Consider the following 18903-nt stretch of genomic DNA (forward strand, 5'->3'; position numbering starts at 1 on the left):
CTCCTACTCGATGAGTTCCTTAGTGGTACCGCTTCTGGGTACTGGGTCGCATAGTCCATGACCACCAGGATATATTGGTGGCCCTGTGCCAATTTAATTAAGGGACCCACTAGGTCTATGGCAATCCTCTCAAAGGGAATCTCTATCACAGGTAGTGGGATTAGAGAACTACGGAAGTGGGAAGAGGCAGCAGTGATCTGGCAGGTGGGGCACGACTTACAATAGTTTAGGATCTCCCAGTGACACCCTGGCCAATAGAACCTCCTCATTATCCTCTCCCAAGTTTTCTCGACCCCCAAGTGTCCCCCCAGAACATGTGAATGGGCCATATCTAATACCCTCCATTGGTATGGCCCTGGAACTAACAGCTGTTCCACTGTCTCACCACCCCTTAGTTTGCTTACCCGATACAATAACTCCCCCTGAAGAGCAAAGTGTGGGAACCTAGTGTAGGCCCCCGGCTCTTGAGAAACCCCATTACAGACAGTAGCCTGGTTAAATGCCCCCTTTAAGGTCAGGTCCCGAACTTGAGTAGTCCCAAAATTCTCTCCGGACACTTTGAACTCAGGGAGGTCGGCCTCCTTGGTCACCGACTCGTCCTCATTGCCGGCAAGGACACACAGGGGGAACTCATCCACTTGTGATTTCGACGCTGGTTCTTCTCTAGTGACCTGGCTTTTGTCCACGTGACTCAATATAGTACCTTTTCCCACAAGTTCCAAAACAAGGAAAAATCAGGGCCCAATATGACGGGATGTATCAGGTCCTTGACCACCCCGACCTCATGGGACTGGACACCACAGTCTGTTCCCACGGTCACTCTGGCCACAGGGTAGTCCTTGGCGTCCCCATGTATACAGCTAATGCCCACGGTTTTGGCGGGTACCAACTGGTGGGGAATGGTAGCACTGATTAGGGTCACCACTCCGAATCCAACAGCCAAGCACCCTCAGCCCATTCATGGGCACGGCAGACGCTTACGGCCTCTCTCTGGGTTGACAGTCCACACTACAGGCCGGATAGGCGTAATAGGAACAACGCCGGCCTAGGCTGCAGTCCATTGGTCCAAGGGACATATGACACCGGGCGGCTAAGTGTCCAGGATTGTGACAACTCCAACAGACCACATGCTTAACAACAGTCTTTGTGGGACCCTCAGTGGAATTGGGATGCCCCCCAGTTGTGGCTCTAGACCCCCTACGTGGTGAACCTGCCCTCCTTTGGGTATTCCAGTACGGGTAAGTGACTATGTCTAGTTACCTCAGGGATTTCTCAACCACCTGGTACCTCTCTACTAGGCCGACGAGGTCGTCCGCGTTCTGAGGGTCACCCTGGGCAACCCAAGTCTGTACCGACCTGGGAAGGGAGTGTATGAATCTGTCAATCACCACCCGCTTGACCATCTGGGCAGGAGTGGAAGACTCTGGATGCAACCACTTCTAGACTAGCTGCAGTAAGTCAAACATCTGCGAACGAGGGGGGTTTGTAGCCGGCATACACCCAGTGGTGGACTCGTGGGGCGCTCACTGCCATAGTCACTCCAGGTGTGCCAAGATTTCTGTCTTTAGTTTGGCATATTCCTTGGCATCCTGCAGTGCTAAGTCATAATATACCTTTTGGAGTTCACTCAACAAATATGGTGCCAGAACCTCTGCCCCCTCTCAAAGACTGTCAGAAAGGCTTCTACATCATGCCCTGGGGTCATCTTCTGCATGGCCCGTCTTACCGCCTTCCTGACACGTGAGTCATCAGCCGGACCTGGGGGTGGGGCGATCAGTCTGCCCTGGATGCCGCTGCGCTTTCTGCTGCAACTGGATCTGTTGTAGCAACAGCTTGGTTGTTTCCTGATGAGCTTGCTGCTGCTGCAGAAGCTGTTGCTGCTGTAGCTCCTGGTGCTGTTGTAGCTGCTGCAGGTGCTGTTGCTGCTGGCTCTGGACTAGATGCTTTATGAGCCCCTCCATGCTGCCAGACATCTCTTGCTGGCTGGCGGACTTCACCCAGGACATCCACCATTCTCTGTGGCTGGTACATGAATTCCTGGAATCTTGCCCGCACTCTCGCACCAACTGTGGTAAAGCGACTTGCTTAGCTCTCACAGAGGCAGACACAGGAAACGCTTCTTCGGTTAACTTCTTGCTGGTTAACCACAAAATAAACATGGCCTCTCCGAGATAATGGAAAAACAAAAAGATAAAGTATAGTACAGTTCATAGGCGAGCGGGGTTTCGCCCGCTCCTGGTAGCACAACAGGATTTCACCACAAAGTCCTTCTGTGGAGCTCTCTCGCTTCCACACACGCACAGTCTGGAGACTTCCTTCTCCAAACCACACACCCCCAGAGAAAAAAAACAGTGGCTGAGCATTTAACTTCTCCAGCCATACCCTTGAGGTGGAGGTGTCCCGCTCATCTCAGACCTAGTCACAAAGAACCAGACCCAAAATGGTTGATTTAACCTCTTCAGCACCTAACATGCTGAAGAAACTTCTAAGTTCAGTTCACGGAAGCTAGTAGCCGCAGTGAAACATATCTTCCCTCACAAAGATCACCAGTGATTCTGTCACAACAGTCATGGACAAAAGTGTTGGCAGCCTTGAAATTGTTCCAGAAAATTATTGCAATTACACGTTTTGTTATACATGTTTATTTCCTTTGTGTGTATTGGAACAACACAAAAAAAGAGAAAAAAAGGCAAATTGGACATAATTTCTCACAAAACTTCAAAAATGAGCTGGGCAAAAATTGTTGGTACCTTTCCAAAATTGTGGATAAATAAGTTTATTTCAAGCATGTGATGCTAGTTCAAACTCACCCGTGGCAAGTAACAGGTTTGGGCAATATGAAAATCACATCTGAAACCATATAAAAAGGAGAATTGACTCAATCTTTGCATTGTGTGTCTGTGTGTGCCACACTAATCATGGAGAACAGAAAGAGGAAAAGAGAACTGTCTGAGGACTTGAGAACCAAAATTGTTGAACAATATCAAAGTTACAAGTCCATCTCCAGAGATCTTGATGTTCCTTTGTCCATGGTGTACAACATAATCAAGGTGTTTACAACCCATGGCACTGTAGCTAATCTCCCTGGACATGGGCAGCAGAGAAAAAATTATGAAAGGTTGCACCGCAGGATAGTCCAGATGGTGGATAAGCAGCCCCAATCAAGTTCCAAAAAATATAAAGCTGTCCTGCAGACTCAGGGGGGCATTAGTTTCAGTGCAAACTATCCATCGACATCTGAATGAAATTAAACACTATGATAGGAGACCTAGGAGGACCCCACTGCTGACACAGAGACATAAAAAAGCTAGACTGCAGTTTGCCAAAATGTACGCAAGCAAAAATCCTTCGGGAAAAGCATCTTGTGGACAGATGAGAGCAAGATAGAGCTTTTCGGTAAAGCACATCATTCTACTCTTTACCAAAAATGGAATGAGGCCTACAAAGAAAAGAACACAGTACTTACAGTCAAATATCGTGGAGATTCAAAGATGTTTTGGGGTTGTTTTGCTGCCTCTGGCACTGGGTGCCTTTACTGTGAGCAAGGCATCATGAAATCTGAAGATCACCAAAGGATTTTGGGTCTTAATGTTGTGCTCAGTGTCAGAAAGTTGGGTATGCGTCCTAGGTCATGGGTCTTCCAGCAGGACAATGACACCAAACATGCTTCAAAAAGCACCCAGAAGTGGATGGAAACAAAGCGCTGGAGAGTTCTAAAGTGACAGCAATGAGTCCGGATCTAAAACCCATTGAACAGTGGAGAGATCTTAAAATTGCTGTTGGGGGAAGGCGCCTTCAAATATGAGAGATCTGGAGCAGTTTGCAAAGAAAGAGTGGTCCAAAATTCCTGTTGAGAGGTGTAATAAGCTTGTTGATGGTTATAGGAAGCGATTGATTGCAGTTATTAAACCCAAAGGGTGTGCAACCAAATATTAAGTTGAAGGTGCCAACAATTTTGTCCGGCTCATTTTTGGGGTTTTGTGTGAAATTATGTTCAATTTGCCTTTTATCCTCTGTTTTTTTTGTATTGTTCCAATACACACAAAGGAAATACATATGTTTACAGCAAAATATGTGTAATTGCAATAGAGAGAGAGAAAACATATAATATATAACACAGAATCCACCATTCACAATAGATGATCATCACAGATCACCTCCTACCCCTCCATGCGCCATGTCCTCTGCACAAAGCACATCTACAAAACTCTCCCATAAAAGTCAATCATCATTTCTTGTCTGTTGCTGTGTAAGGTCTATGTGGCTGCTAAAAAGCATACTTATAAATTCTAACGCAAAATATCATTCCCTGAATCATGTACAAGGGACATCATAACGCAATCATGCCGTCGCAGAGCCTAGTAAGCACAAGAAGTGCCCAGGATGCAGAAGTGAAGACAGCCCTGGTCCAGCTGTAATGGAGCACCGGACTGGATGCTGGATCATGGCAGAATTAATCTTTTTGCTCAACTCTAATTATACAGTGGGTACGGAAAGTATTCAGACCCCTTTAAATTTTTCACTCTGTTTCATTGCAGCCATTTGATAAATTCTAAAAAGTACATTTTTTTTCTCATTAAAGTACACTCTGCACTCCATCTTGACTGAAAAAAAACAGAAATGTAGAAATTTTTGCAAATTTATTAAAAAAGAAAAACTGAAATATCACATGGTCATTAGTATTCAGACCCTTTTCTTAGTATTGAGTAGAAACACCCTTTTGAGCTAGTACAGCCATGAATCTTCTTGGGAATGATGCAACACGTTTAAAACACACCTGGACTTGGGGATCCTCTCCCATTCTTCCTTGCAGATCCTCTCCAGTTCCTTCAGGTTGGATGGTGAACGTTGGTGGACAGCCATTTTCAGGTCTCTCCAGTGATGCTCAATTGGGTTTAGGTCAGGGCTCCGGCTGGCCAGTCAAGAATGGTCACAGAGTTGTTCTGAAGCCACTCCTTTGTGATTTTAGCTGTGTGCTTAGGGTCATTGTATTTTTGGAAGGTGAACCTTCAGCCAAGTCTGAGGTCCAGAGCACTCTGGAAGAGGTTTTCATCCAGGATATCTCTGTACTTGGCCGCATACATGTTTCCTTCAATTACAACCAGTCGTCCTGTCCCTGCAGCTGAAAAACACCCCCATAGCATGATGCTGCCACCACGTTTCACTGTTGGGATTGTATTGGGCAGGTGATGAGCAGAGCCTGTTTTTTTTCCCCACACATACCGCTTAAAATTATCACCAAACAGTTCTATCTTCGTCTCATTAGACCAGAGAATTTTATTTCTCATAGTCTGGGAGTCCTTCATGTGTTTTTGAGGAAACTCTATGCAGGCTTTCATATGTGTTGCACTAAGGAGAGGTTTCTGTCGGGCCACTCTGCCACAAAGGCCCGACTGGTGGAAGGATGTAGTGATAGTTGACTTTGTGGAACTTTCTCCCATCTCCCTACTGCATCTCTGGAGCTCAGCCACAGTGATCTTGGGGTTCTTCTTTACCTCTCTCACCAAGATTCTTCTCCCACGATTGCTCAGTTTGGCTGAACAGCCAGGTCTAGGAAGACTTCTGGTGGTTCCAAACTTCTTCCATTTAAGGATTATGGCAGCCACTGTGCTCTTAGGAACCTTGTGTAATGCAGAAATTCTTTTGTAACCTTGGCCAGATCTGTACCTTGCCACAATTCTGTCTCTGACCTCCTTGGACAGTTCCTTTGAGCTCATGATTCTTATTTGGTCTGCCATGCACTGTGAGCTGTGAGGTCTTATATAGACAGGTGTGTGCCTTTCCAAATCAAGTCCTATCAGTTTAATTAAACACACTCCAATGAAGGAGTAGAACCATTTCAAGGAGGTACATGCAAAAAGTCAATAGTAGCCAGGGATCCGCACGGAAATGAGGGAGGCACACCCTCCTGCAATCACTTGGAACCAAAACAAATAAAGTCCAGCGGAGGAACCCTTATTTTGGCATTTTTCTTAAAATCTTTTTATTCTTCAACAATCCTTAAAAGAACATCATTCCTTTTCGGACCAGGTATGTACAGACAGTGGGCACTTTATGGCAGTATAGAGGACACAGCTGTCTAGGAACAGATTACGCGTTTCAACTGTATAGGTCTAGGTCTCAGAAGAGGACCTATATGGTTGAAACGCGTAGTCTGTTCCTAGACAGCTGTGTCCTCTATACGATTTCCAAAGGATTTCAAAGAGGATCACAAGTAATTGGACAGCATGCGACTTAAATATGAGTGTCTGAGAAAAGGGTCTGAATACTTATAACCATGTGATATTTCAGTTTTTCTTTTTTAATAAATTTGCAAAAATTTCTACATTTCTGTTTTAATGCAGTCAAGATGGGGTGCAGAGTGTACTTTAATGAGAAAAAATGAACTTTTTAGAATTTACCAAATGGCTGCAATGAAACAAAGAGTGAAAAATTTAAAGGGGTCTGAATACTTTCCATACCCACTGTATATAAATTTAAAACGTTTTTTTTTGGTACCTTTTTTTTCTATGCTAGGCCCTTTGCACTGAGTAGATATATTCCTAAAATATCATATCTAATATGTTTATTATCACTGTCTCCCGCAGTGCTGGTATGAAGGATCATGACGTGATCATCAGCATTAATGGAAGAACGGTGAGCACTACAGAGGACGTTAGTGAAGCCGTGAAGATTAGTGAGACACTATCCATTGTGGTACGACGGGGCAATGAAGACATCATTCTCAATGTAGTGCCAGAGGAGATGGGCTAGAGCCACACATGGCGTGATCTGAAGTTCAGATGTCCCAACCCGTCTTTAAGATCTCTGATCTCCTCAGGTGCCTTGTGCATGGAAGTTTACACTTGGATATCACCAGTTGGCTCCAGTCTTTGACCTCCCATTTTATGGCACTGTAGTCTTTCCAAGAATGCTCTATTCACACACAGATTGTGGGAGAGGATTATCATCCCAGAGGCACCAATATTACACCATTCTATATGAACCTGAACCAAAATGGATATATGTATTGCGCTTTTGTTCAATCTCATATTCAACGAGGAATGATGAAATGGAAATCCCTCAACATAGCCCATCGGAGGATTGACGATCAAAGCAGACATATGAAGAAAGCAAAATGTTAGCCATATGTGTTTATACATTAAGGACTTTGGGGGCAATATTTTAATTCTTTACAAACTCTGCTTGAAGGGGTTGTCCACTGTTTACAGTTCCTTATGGTTTCAAGGTTCCTCTGAAAATGAGCTGATCACAGGGTGTCCCACAACTGCAGAGGACATTTCAAGGTTCCTCTGAAAATGAGCTGATCACAGGGTGTCCCACAACTGCAGAGGACCTGATCAATTCCCAGCAGAGCCAAAATAGGGAAATTACAGTTACCATCAATATGAATGGACTGTTCCTGAAATGGCGGATTAGGGTTCTCCAGTGAGAGAGAGGCGCTCTTTGTAGCTGCTCATCACTTTGACCAATTCCCAACGACCCGTAAGTTTTGCATAGGGTTACAAAAACATGGCTGCTTTCCTTCACATTTCGTCACACCTGTCCATCAGTTTCTATGTGGTATTCATTGTGGCTGACCTGCAATACCAGACACAACCCATGGACAGGTGTGGCACCATTTTTAGAAAAAAAGCAGCCATGTTTTTTTGTTGTTGTTGTTTTTTAATCCTGTACTCCTGAAACTCCATATTACCTAACAGGATTTTTGAAAATGGGTTTTCTATCCCGAATATCCACTTTAACTACAATGTATTATACAATTGTATTAGCTGCATAAAATAGCTCATAATCACTCATCACTCAAACTCAACAGTTACAAATTTGGGCAAATCCTGTTTTGAAAAAGGCAAGGTTTATGTAAACTTCACCCAAAAGTGGGTTTTCCCATTTAGTTTCTCAACACGATCAAGATCCTCGGGGGCGAGACTTAAAAGTCTCTTATTTACCAAACAAGATGATAATCATGCTCTTAGTATACATAAATTAACCTGCATTATTTTTTTTTTACAGAAAATAGAACAACTGAATTACGGGAAGGAATGTGGCAGCCATGCACATAATAATGGTCTATGCAAAGTTACACCCCATTAATGCACCCAGCTCTATATACATACACTGACAGTACGTGATAAAAAATAAGATTTTCTTTGAGTCATAGTACATGTCCCTATTCACCGTACAATAAAACAAGCCTGTCAGTTTCATATTTCACTCAATACTTTAGCATGCTTTCCTACATAGAAAAATGTCAGCATGCTTCAACTCATCCCCTCATTCCACGATCTGCAGCAAGGTTTCATAGGTAACTGAGTCATAAAGAACATTTCATAAAAGATCAGTGCTCTGTAGCTATGTATTGTATTTCATATATATATGTATATATACATAAATACACAGCTCAAAAAAATAAAGGGAACACTCAAACAACACATCCTAGATTTGAATGAAATATTCTCATTGAATACTTTGTTCTGCACAAAGTTGAATGTGCTGACAACAAAATCACACAAAAATCATCAATGGAAATCACATTTATTAACCAATGCAGGCCTGGATTTGGAGTCGCCCCCAAAATTAAAGTGGAAAAACACACTACAGGCTGATCCAACTTTGATGTAATGTCCTTAAAACAAGTCAAAATGAGGCTCAGCATTGTGTGTGGCCTCCACGTGCCTGTATGACCTCCCTACAACGCCTGGGCATGCTCCTGGTGAGGCTCAGTATTGTGTGTGGCCTCCACGTGCCTGTATGACCTCCCTACAACGCCTGGGCATGCTCCTGATGAGGTTGTGGATGGTCTCCTGTGGGATCTCCTTCCAGACCTGGACTAAAGCATCCGCCAACTCCTGGACAGTCTGTGGTGCAACGTGACGTTGGTGGATGGAGCGAGACATGATGTCCCAGATGTGCTCAATCGGATTCAGGTCTGTGGATCGGGCGGGCCAGTCCATAGTTTCAATGCCTTCATCTTGCAGGAACTGCTGACACACTCCAGCCACATGAGGTCCACCATTGTCCTGCATTAGGAGGAACCCAGGACCAACCGCACCAGCATATGGTCTCACAAGGGGTCTGAGGATCTCATCTCGGTACCTAATGGCAGTCAGGCTACCTCTGGCGAGTACATGGAGGGCTGTGCGGCCCTCCAAAGAAATGCCACCCCACAACATTACTGACACACTGCCAAACCGGTCATGCTGAAGGATGTTGCAGGCAGCAGATCGCTCTCCATGGCGTCTCCAGACTCTGTCACGTCTGTCACATGTGCTCAGTGTGAACCTGCTTTCATCTGTGAAGAGCACAGGGTGCCAGTGGCAACTTTGCCAATCCTGCTGTTCTGTGGCAAATGCCAAGCGTCCTGCACGGTGTTGGGCTGTGAGCACAACCCCCATCTGTGGACGTGGGGCCCTCATGGAGTCTGTTTCTAACCATTTGTGCAGACACATGCACATTTGTGGCCTGCTGGAGGTCATTTTACAGGGCTCTGGCAGTGCTCGACCTGTTCCTCCTTGCACAAAGGCGGAGGTAGCGGTCCTGCTGCTGGGTTGTTGCCCTCCTACGGCCCCCTCCACGTCTCCTGGTGTACTGGCCTGTCTCCTGGTAGCGCCTCCAGCATCTGGACACTACGCTGACAGACACAGCAAACCTTCTTGCCACAGCTCACATTGATGTGCCATCCTGGATGAGCTGCACTACCTGAGCAACTTCTGTGGGTTGTAGAGTCCGTCTCATGCTACCACGAGTGTGAAAGTACAGCCAACATTCAAAAGTGACCAAAACATGAGCCAGAAAACATTGGTACTGAGATGTGGTCTGTGGTCCCCATCTTCAGAACCACTCCTTTATTGAGTGTGTCTTGATACTTGCCAATAATTTCCATCTATTGTCTATTCCATTTGCACAACAGCATGTGAAATTGATTGTCAATCAGTGTTGCTTCCTAAGTGGAGAGTTTGATTTCACAGAAGTTTGATTTACTTGGAGTTATATTCTGTTGTTAAGTGTTCCCTTTTTTTTTGAGCAGTGTACATATATATTATGTACACATACAGTACAGACCAAAAGTTTGGACACACCTTCTCATTTAAAGATTTTTCTGTATTTTCATGACTCTGAAAATTGTACAGTCACACTGAAGGCATCAAAACTATGAATTAACACATGTGGAATTATATACTTAACAAAAAAGTGTGAAACAACTGAAAATATGTCTTATATTCTAGGTTCTTCAAAGTAGCCACCTTTTGCTTTGATGACTGCTTTGCACACTCTTGGCATTCTCTTGATGAGCTTCAAGAGGTAGTCACCGGAAATGGTTTTCACTTCACAGGTGTGCCCTGTCAGGTTTAATAAGTGGGATTTCTTGCCTTATAAATGGGGTTGGGACCATCAGTTGAGTTGTGCAGAAGTCAGGTGGATACACAGCTGATAGTCCTACTGAATAGACTGTTAGAATTTGTATTATGGCAAGAAAAAAGCAGCTAAGTAAAGAAAAACGAGTGGCCATCATTACTTTAACCCTAGAACGCATGACCATAAAAATCTACATTTTCACATACCTGGGGCCTTTTAGGAACCTGTGCAAATAACATGGAATAACTCAAACAAAATGACAAACAACTATATACCTGAGGAATACCTAGAGTTTCAAAATTCTAACTAATGTAATCTTGCAGAAAATAGAAAACAATTAACAAGGCGGGCCTGCGAGGCCCCAGGTATGCGTTCTAGGGTTAAATGAAGGTCAGTCAGTCCGAAAAATTGGGCAAACTTTGAAAGTCTCCCCAAGTGCAGTTGCAAAAACCATCAAGCACTACACAGAAACTGGCTCACATGACGACCGCCCCAGGAAAGGAAGACCAAGAGTCACCTCTGCTTCTGAGGATAAGTTTATCCAAGTCACCAGCCTCAGAAATCGCAGGTTAACAGCAGCTCAGATTAGAGACCAGGTCAATGCCACACAGAGTTCTAGCAGCAGACACATCTCTTCAACAACTGTTAAGAGGAGACTTTGTGCAGCAGGCCTTCATGGTAAAATAGCTGCTAGGAAACCACTGCTAAAGACAGGCAACAAGCAGAAGAGACTTGTTTGGGCTAAAGAACACAAGGAATAGACATTAGACCAGTGGAAATCTGTGCTTTGGTCTGATGAGTCCAAATTTGAGATCTTTGGTTCCAACCACTGTGTCTTTGTGCGACGCAGAAAAGGTGAACGGATGGACTCTACATGCCTGGTTCTCACGGTGAAGCATGAAGGAGGAGGTGTGATGGTGTGGGGGTGCTTTGCTGGTGACACTGTTGGGGATTTATTCAAAATTGAAGGCATACTGAACCAGCATGGCTACCACAGCATCTTGCAGCGGCATGCTATTCCATCCGGTTTGCGTTTAGTTGGACCATCATTTCTTTTTCAACAGGACAATGACCCCAAACACACCTCCATGCTGTGTAAGGGCTATTTGACCAAGAAGGAGAGTGATGGGGTGCTACGCCAGATGACCTGGCCTCCATAGTCACCAGACCTGAACCCAATCGAGATGGTTTGGGGTGAGCTGGACCGCAGAGTGAAGGCAAAAGGGCCAACAAGTGCTAAGCATCTCTGGGAACTCCTTCAAGATTGTTGGAAGACCATTTCCGGTGACTACCTCTTGAAGCTCATCAAGAGAATGCCAAGAGTGTACAAAGCAGTCATCAAAGCAAAAGGTGGCTACTTTGAAGAACCTAGAATATAAGACATATTTTCAGTTGTTTCACACTTTTTTGTTAAGTATATAATTCCACATGTGTTAATTCATAGTTTTGATGCCTTCAGTGTGAATGTACAATTTTCATAGTTATGAAAATACAGAAAAATCTTTAAATGAGGTGTGTCCAAACTTTTGGTCTGTACTGTATATGTACATATATACACACACACACACACTATATATAGCAAGTAGCAAGCTTTCAATACAATAAGCTCGTAAGCTTGCTATTTGCTACCATCTTTTCAGTTAGCCTCTCAAAGGCATCAACCACTGAGAACTCTCAATTTTTAATAGTTTTCTATCTACTGGTCAACACGGTACCAACATATTTTTCCTGTTGTAGTAAGGCTCATTCAGACGTCAGTTTCAGTTTTTCACATACGGATTCTAAGAGTATTTTTCACTCGTACCTATTATAGTTTCTTGGGCTGTTTATATGTCCATACATCCTTGGGGATCAGAGAAATGTCCAATTTTGATCCGAATCGCGGATCAAACTCTCCAATGAATGTCTATGTGTCCATGACCCAAAAATCAGACTCTTGATGCCATCCGTGTAGAAGAATCTTGGAATCCGTGAGGTCCATTTTTCACTGACTGCTTTAAAGGAGAAGCCTGAGAAACCTTTATCGGTTTGTTTTTTAGCATACGCAAACAGAAAAAAACGGATTAATCTTGAATGGTAAAAATGGATACGCTGACCAAACACTGATGAAAATCTAATCCAAAATACTGTTAAATATCGGTAATTATTTTGTGTCCGAGAAAAATTATTGACGTCTAAATGAGCACTTAAGTGTAGACCACAAGGAGCGGCTGATCGCATGTGTGGACAACAGCCACCCCATGCGGTCTCGCCCTAAGTGAAAAGCTCAGGTCACACAGCCACTGAAACATATTCAACGAATTCACCTACAAAGCTGTTGCTGTACTATGAAACAAAATTTTCCTGAATCAGAGCTCTATGCTCTTCCAAACGATCCTGCTACTTCTTTCTACAGTGAAATCATCAGTAAATACCAGTGACCCAGTCTATTGGTGCCATACATGCCCATGATATAACATTGCCACACCAGATGATTCGGCTGCTTAATATCATGAGCTATGCCATTGTCTTTTCCGCTCATCATTTTGGTAGAAGTTACTCTTGGTTTTGTCTATCCTTACAATTTTGTTCCATACAAAACTGGAAGTTTTTTTTTTAAGATGTTTTCTACTAAACTCGAATATGGCTTTTTTTGTTTTTGAGACTCTCCAGCGGTTGCATCTTGAGATAAACCCTCTCTACTTACATTCATGTAGAGTCTCTTGATTCTTCTCTTGGACATTGATGTCCCCATCCTTGAGAGTATGAATAACTAAGTAAAGAGAACCCTTCACAATATCGAATCTTGGAAAGAATTCTGTGATTGTCCACTTCAGTTTCTTTTGCGCTCCTCTTGGCCCTTTTGGTATTGCTGAGCTCTCCACCACAGTCCTTCTTATAAATAATGTACCAAATAGTTGACTTGGCCACGTTTCGGCTATTTCTCTTTTTTTTTGCATTTTCAGTCTAATAATGGCCTCCATCACATGAGTTCGTTGACACCTTTTGAGTTCCCAGAGGAATCAAATGCAAATTCAACATTTAGCATCAACTCCAGACCCTAAATAGCCACTGGCCAGCAGACCAACCATATGTCCTATTACATTTAAGCCAGTGATAATGGAGGGACTGTGTACAAAAGGGCTGTAATTCTTAAACTGGATTGTTAGGGACTAAAGTTGGGTGGATCAGTTCGCAGAACTCCAGTCCATCTGCCAGGTCAGTAGTCTCTGCTGGATGGAAGGCTCACAAATTTCTTAACTTCTGGGAGCCCCAGAGCGATTTTTGATTAGCCAGGCTAACACAACGTGATTTATGCGTCACGTCGCAAAGATAAAGTCCCGTCAGCCCTGCTAATCAAAACAGAAGCCGAGAATGGCAGGAGGTAAGAGATTCGCTAACCCATGTAAAGGCCAGAGACTGCTGACATGGCCGAAGGACCGGAGTCCTGCAAACCATTCTGCTCAATCCTACTAGGGTGTAAACTATTGAGATATGTGGGGTCTGACAACCGGAACACTCACCAAACTAATATTGATGATCTATTCAACAAGTTTTTGAGATAGGTACCAAATCTTGGACCTCTACCTCCACAGTTCTCATATTGATGAACCGTGGAAGGACAAAGCCTTTATTCCATTATTTTTAGAAAATATCTTGAATTTAAGTTTACACTTCAATCACGTGTTGATGGCTTCGTAGAAAATCCATTGTACTCGTATATAGAAGATAGAAGAATTCTGTCACTGTCCAAAAACTCCTGGACCCAACTACATATCCATCCATAGTGGTAATGGATTGTGATTCAGATTTAAAAGTTAGTACTAATAAAAACCTAAAAACTAATAAACAATTAACATTAAAATGAACGCTCTGGAAAATAATTTCCATTTTGTTATCCTGGTGTACGGCCTGAGATGTTGGAGCATGACTTGATTCAAAAGATCTTGTGGTATGTGTCGGATCCTTATTTAGGCCTCATTTATCTACACTACCTAGTCTTGTTCCTCATCCCGACCAACGCAAAATTAGTCTTTCCCTAAAGCAGTTTCAAAACTGAACGCAACCCGACAGATACCTGTGGATGTAAAGTCACCAATTCGGCTATTCTCCCAATGTAGAAGTTAGTGGAGCCGAATTAGCCTTTTAATAGCCCATTCTTGTCTATTCAAGTCAGCAGCTTGCTGTGGTCAAACCCTTAAAATCCACTGTTTGTTCCGTATCTGTACAGAGCGGGAAGGCTAGTGACCAGGCAGCATATAATAACGTGATGGAGAAAAAACCCGCGAGTTTACTTTTTATGGAAGCAAAGATTTTCTTATGTTTGTTGTCAAATTCCAATAGCAACTGACAGAATTTTGAATACAGCTCTTGAAAATATTCTGTAACTCGGTCTCTGAATCGTTAATGCAAAGACACTAAATAGGATTCACTCAATTTTTGTTAGAATGGAAAACAACTGTAATTTGCGGGGAAACCGCAAGTGTTCAATTTTCCTACAGCATACCCGCAGGGAAAATGAAGTATTACACCATTCCTATAGAAATAAGTAGGAAGTCTATGCAATGTACAGTCCTCCAACGTGATAAATCACTCTTTACAGCCATGGTCCACACCATTAATAGAGAATAGTCTGACAGAATTCAGAACTCATTAGTTAGGAAATGGACTTTAAAAACCAGACGCCCCCTTCAGGTAACAAAGAGCAATATCTAATGACACTAAAAACCTCTGCAGACAGCTGTTTTACTCTACTAATGATATGGTATGTGTTAATAGCATATGTATAGCCCCCCTGTCCTCCTTAGAACGGCATCCATAGCCATCATTAGTCCATAGCATTTCAGTACAGTAGCTCATTATTCTTATAACTTCTCCATCATATTCTTCAGCTATTCCGTTTTATTCTACATATGTAAAAAAAAAAAAGCAAATAAAACAAAGTGGCATTTGAGTTATAAGTTTACATTAAGCCTGCAGCTATTTCATTATGTCAACTTTATATTTTCGTATAATTGCATTATATATTTTACGCCATTTTAAACGTCTGTATTATGATGTAATTACTGTTTACTAATACAATTGTTTATCTACAATTACCTTTTATATTTTAATGTTTTACCCCAAAAAATGGCTGATCTTTCTTAATTCATATCATTGTCTACTAATGTATCTTAGAATTAGAGGAATTTTAACATTCTAAGTAAAGCTTCACGCATCCGATGTTCACGGTTCTAGTGTGCACCACGATGTCCGCACAGACCACGGGTCTCTGGACCCGAAAACAGACTCAAAAGGAATATACGAGTCTGTGGAATTTGGGTTAAAAAACTAATCGGTTGGTCTGGAAATTGCAGTCCGTACTCAGACCGTGAATATCGGACATGGGAAACCGGCCTAAGAGTATGTGCACACGTCGCCTTTTTCAGGTGGGTACGCGCATGAGCTCACCTGAAAAAGCGATTAAAAAAAGGTTAAAAAGCATTAACACAGCACATGTCAAAAAGACTTGCTGTGCACATGTTCAGTCTTTTTAAGCTTCTTTTAACCACTTCATGCTTTCCAACCTATGAAGCAGCTAAAAGAAATGATGAAAAGAACCACAAAGACACCAAAGAATATGTTTCAGGGGGGAAAAAAAAAAAACAACCCACCGCCGGCATTTTCCTGAAACTTCTTCCTCTTGCAAAAGTCAGCAGGTATGCCGGTACCTAAAAGACTTCATGCGCCCATTGGAACCCTCGGCGGTGTTTCCACAGAATAACCCCTTTTTTAAATGAAGCTTGACGGTCAATTAGATGACTGCCATGGGGCAGATTTTGGAAACCCCTGGCCATTAGATGTTAGGTGAAAGTCTGAACCTTCCTCGCCAAATGGGAATCAAACTTATGTGCCAACAGGGCCATAGACTATAATGGTGCCAGCAGAGTGAACGTGCACTCTGTCGTGCATCATTTTCGGGCATATACAGTACAGACCAAAAGTTTGGACACACCTTCTCATTTAAAGATTTTTCTGTATTTTCATGACAATGAAAATTGTACATTCACACTGAAGGCATCAAAACTATGAATTAACACATGTGGAATTATATACTTAACAAAAAAGTGTGAAACAACTGAAAATATGTCTAATATTCTAGGTTATTCAAAGTAGCCACCCTTTGCTTTGATGACTGCTTTGCACACTCTTGGCATTCTCTTGATGAGCTTCAAGAGGTAGTCACCGGAAATGGTTTTCACTTCACAGGTGTGCCCTGTCAGGTTTAATAAGTGGGATTTCTTGCCTTATAAATGGGGTTGGGACCATCAGTTGTGTTGTGCAGAAGTCTGGTGGATACATAGCTGATAGTCCTACTGAATAGACTGTTAGAATTTGTATTATGGCAAGAAAAAAGCAGCTAAGTAAATAAAAACGAGTGGCCATCATTACTTTTAGAAATGAAGGTCAGTCAGTGCTAAAAATTGGGCAAACTTTGAATGTGTCCCCGAGTGCAGTTGCAAAAACCATCAAGCGCTACAAAGAAACTGGCTCACGAGGAAAGCCCCAGGAAAGGAAGACCAAGAGTCACCTCTGCTTCTGAGGATAAGTTTATCCGAGTCACCAGCCTGAGAAATCGCAGGTTAACAGCAGCTCAGATTAGAGACCAGGTCAATGCCACACAGAGTTCTAGCAGCAGACACATCTCTACAACAACTGTTAAGAGGAGACTTTGTTCAGCAGGCCTTCATGGTAAAATAGCTGCTAGGAAACCACTGCTAAGGACAGGCAACAAGCAGAAGAGACTTGTTTGGGCTAAAGAACACAAGGAATGGACATTAGACCAGTGGAAATCTGTGCTTTGGTCTGATGAGTCCAAATTTGAGATCTTTGGTTCCAACCACCCTGTCTTTGTGCGACACAGAAAAGGTGAACGGATGGACTCTACATGCCTGGTTCCCACCGTGAAGCATGGAGGAGGAGGTGTGATGTTGTGGGGGTGCTTTGCAGGTGACACTGTTGGGGATTTATTCAAAATTGAAGGCATACTGAACCAGCATGGCTACCACAGCATCTTGCAGCGGCATGCTATTCCATCCGGTTTGCGTTTAGTTGAACCATCATTTATTTTTCAACGGGACAATGACCCCAAACACACCTCCAGGCTGTGTAAGGGCTATTTGACCAAGGAGGAGAGTGATGGGGTGCTACGCCAGATGACCTGGCCTCCACAGTCACCAGACCTGAACCCAATCGAGATGGTTTGGGGTGAGCTGGACCGCAGAGTGAAGGCAAAAGGGCCAACAAGTGCTAAGCGTCTCTGGGAACTCCTTCAAGATTGTTAGAAGACCATTTCCAGTGACTACCTCTTGAAGCTCATCAAGAGAATGCCAAGAGTGTACAAAGCAATCATCAAAGCAAAAGGTGGCTACTTTGAAGAACCTAGAATACAAGACATATTTTCAGTTGTTTCACACTTTTTTGTTAAGTATATAATTCCACATGTATTACCGTAATTCATAGTTTTTATGCCTTCAGTGTGAATGTACAATTTTCAAAGTCATGAAAATACAGAAAAATCTTTACATGAGGTGTGTCCAAACTTTTGGTCTGTACTGTATGCCTACTGGAAGCGGACACTCAGAACTAGTCTAGTACATGTGGTCACATGCCGACTAGACGTGCGCAGCGTCATCAATGCAAGTGTATTGAGTGAGGCCGGACAAGTCTTGTCGGAATGTGGCCGGAAGTATGCAAATTACTTCTTGTTCCTGGTGCCAGAGAATCCTCACTGCGTGCAGTGTGAACGATGCGAGTGTTCACGAGTCAGCAGTCACATAGAGTGACTGCAGACTTGTACCCCTAGGCCGGACAACCCCTTTAAGTTTCTTCTTCTAAATTAAGAAACTCACAGTTCTAGAGGGAAAACAACTAAAATGCCTAGTCGGTCAATTCATCAAAGTGTTTAAGCCAGTTTTCTGGCATAAATAAAACAATTGGAAAATTAAAAATGTTGGCGCAAAGAGAAATATTTAGTGACTTTTGGCATTTTCAATCCAGTCCTGGCCAGAATGGGTGCAGCTTGGGTGTGACGACAACAGCCTGCCGAATTTGTCATAAATTACGAGACTTTAATGGCATAGGTTGTGTCAGAAATGTTACTCCAGTCTCTGACTGGAGTAGCATTTCTGGCAAGAGGCACGCCACCGAGAAGACATGCGTTATTCATTTAGTGGCGTGCACCTCATAGTGAATTTGGAGCATCTTACCACACCATGCCCCTTCATTTAACACTTAATCGTCCACAAATATTTTTCACAGCTGAGAATTTGTTACCAGTACAGTGCACAAAATCCTCAGCATTGAATCTGGTTTCTTTCGCTCACAAAGGACAATGATCTCGGCTGTGAGAAGAATTGGGGCTGTATGGTTTTTAGCCTCTAGATATAAACTGGTGTAAAACTATGTGAAATGTAGCAGAATGTATATGCAACTCATAGTTTTGCAAAATATTGTGGCTTTTGAAGGTTTTTGTTTCTCTATGCCAATCTCAGGCAGCTTGACCATCTTTTTGAAAAGTCGTCAGAG

At 43.0% G+C, this 18903-nt stretch overlaps 1 protein-coding gene across 1 annotated transcript in view; it reads left to right on the forward strand.

The window, feature by feature from the left end:
• LOC141166837 (serine protease HTRA1-like) overlaps positions 1 to 8832 on the forward strand; it is a 37168-nt gene extending 28336 nt beyond the window's left edge. Inside the window, exon 8 of the mRNA XM_073653931.1 lies at positions 6588 to 8832. Within this exon, the coding sequence (XP_073510032.1) occupies positions 6588 to 6753 (166 nt within the window). The 3' untranslated portion in view covers positions 6754 to 8832. The remainder of the gene's footprint in view (positions 1 to 6587) is intronic.
• The last annotated feature ends 10071 nt before the right edge of the window (positions 8833 to 18903 follow it).

The sequence above is a fragment of the Phyllobates terribilis genome, unplaced genomic scaffold (genome assembly GCF_046119375.1).
Source record: "Phyllobates terribilis strain yellow unplaced genomic scaffold, ASM4611937v1 Scaffold_11__3_contigs__length_659146591, whole genome shotgun sequence".
In the NCBI taxonomy this organism is placed as follows: domain Eukaryota; kingdom Metazoa; phylum Chordata; class Amphibia; order Anura; family Dendrobatidae; genus Phyllobates; species Phyllobates terribilis.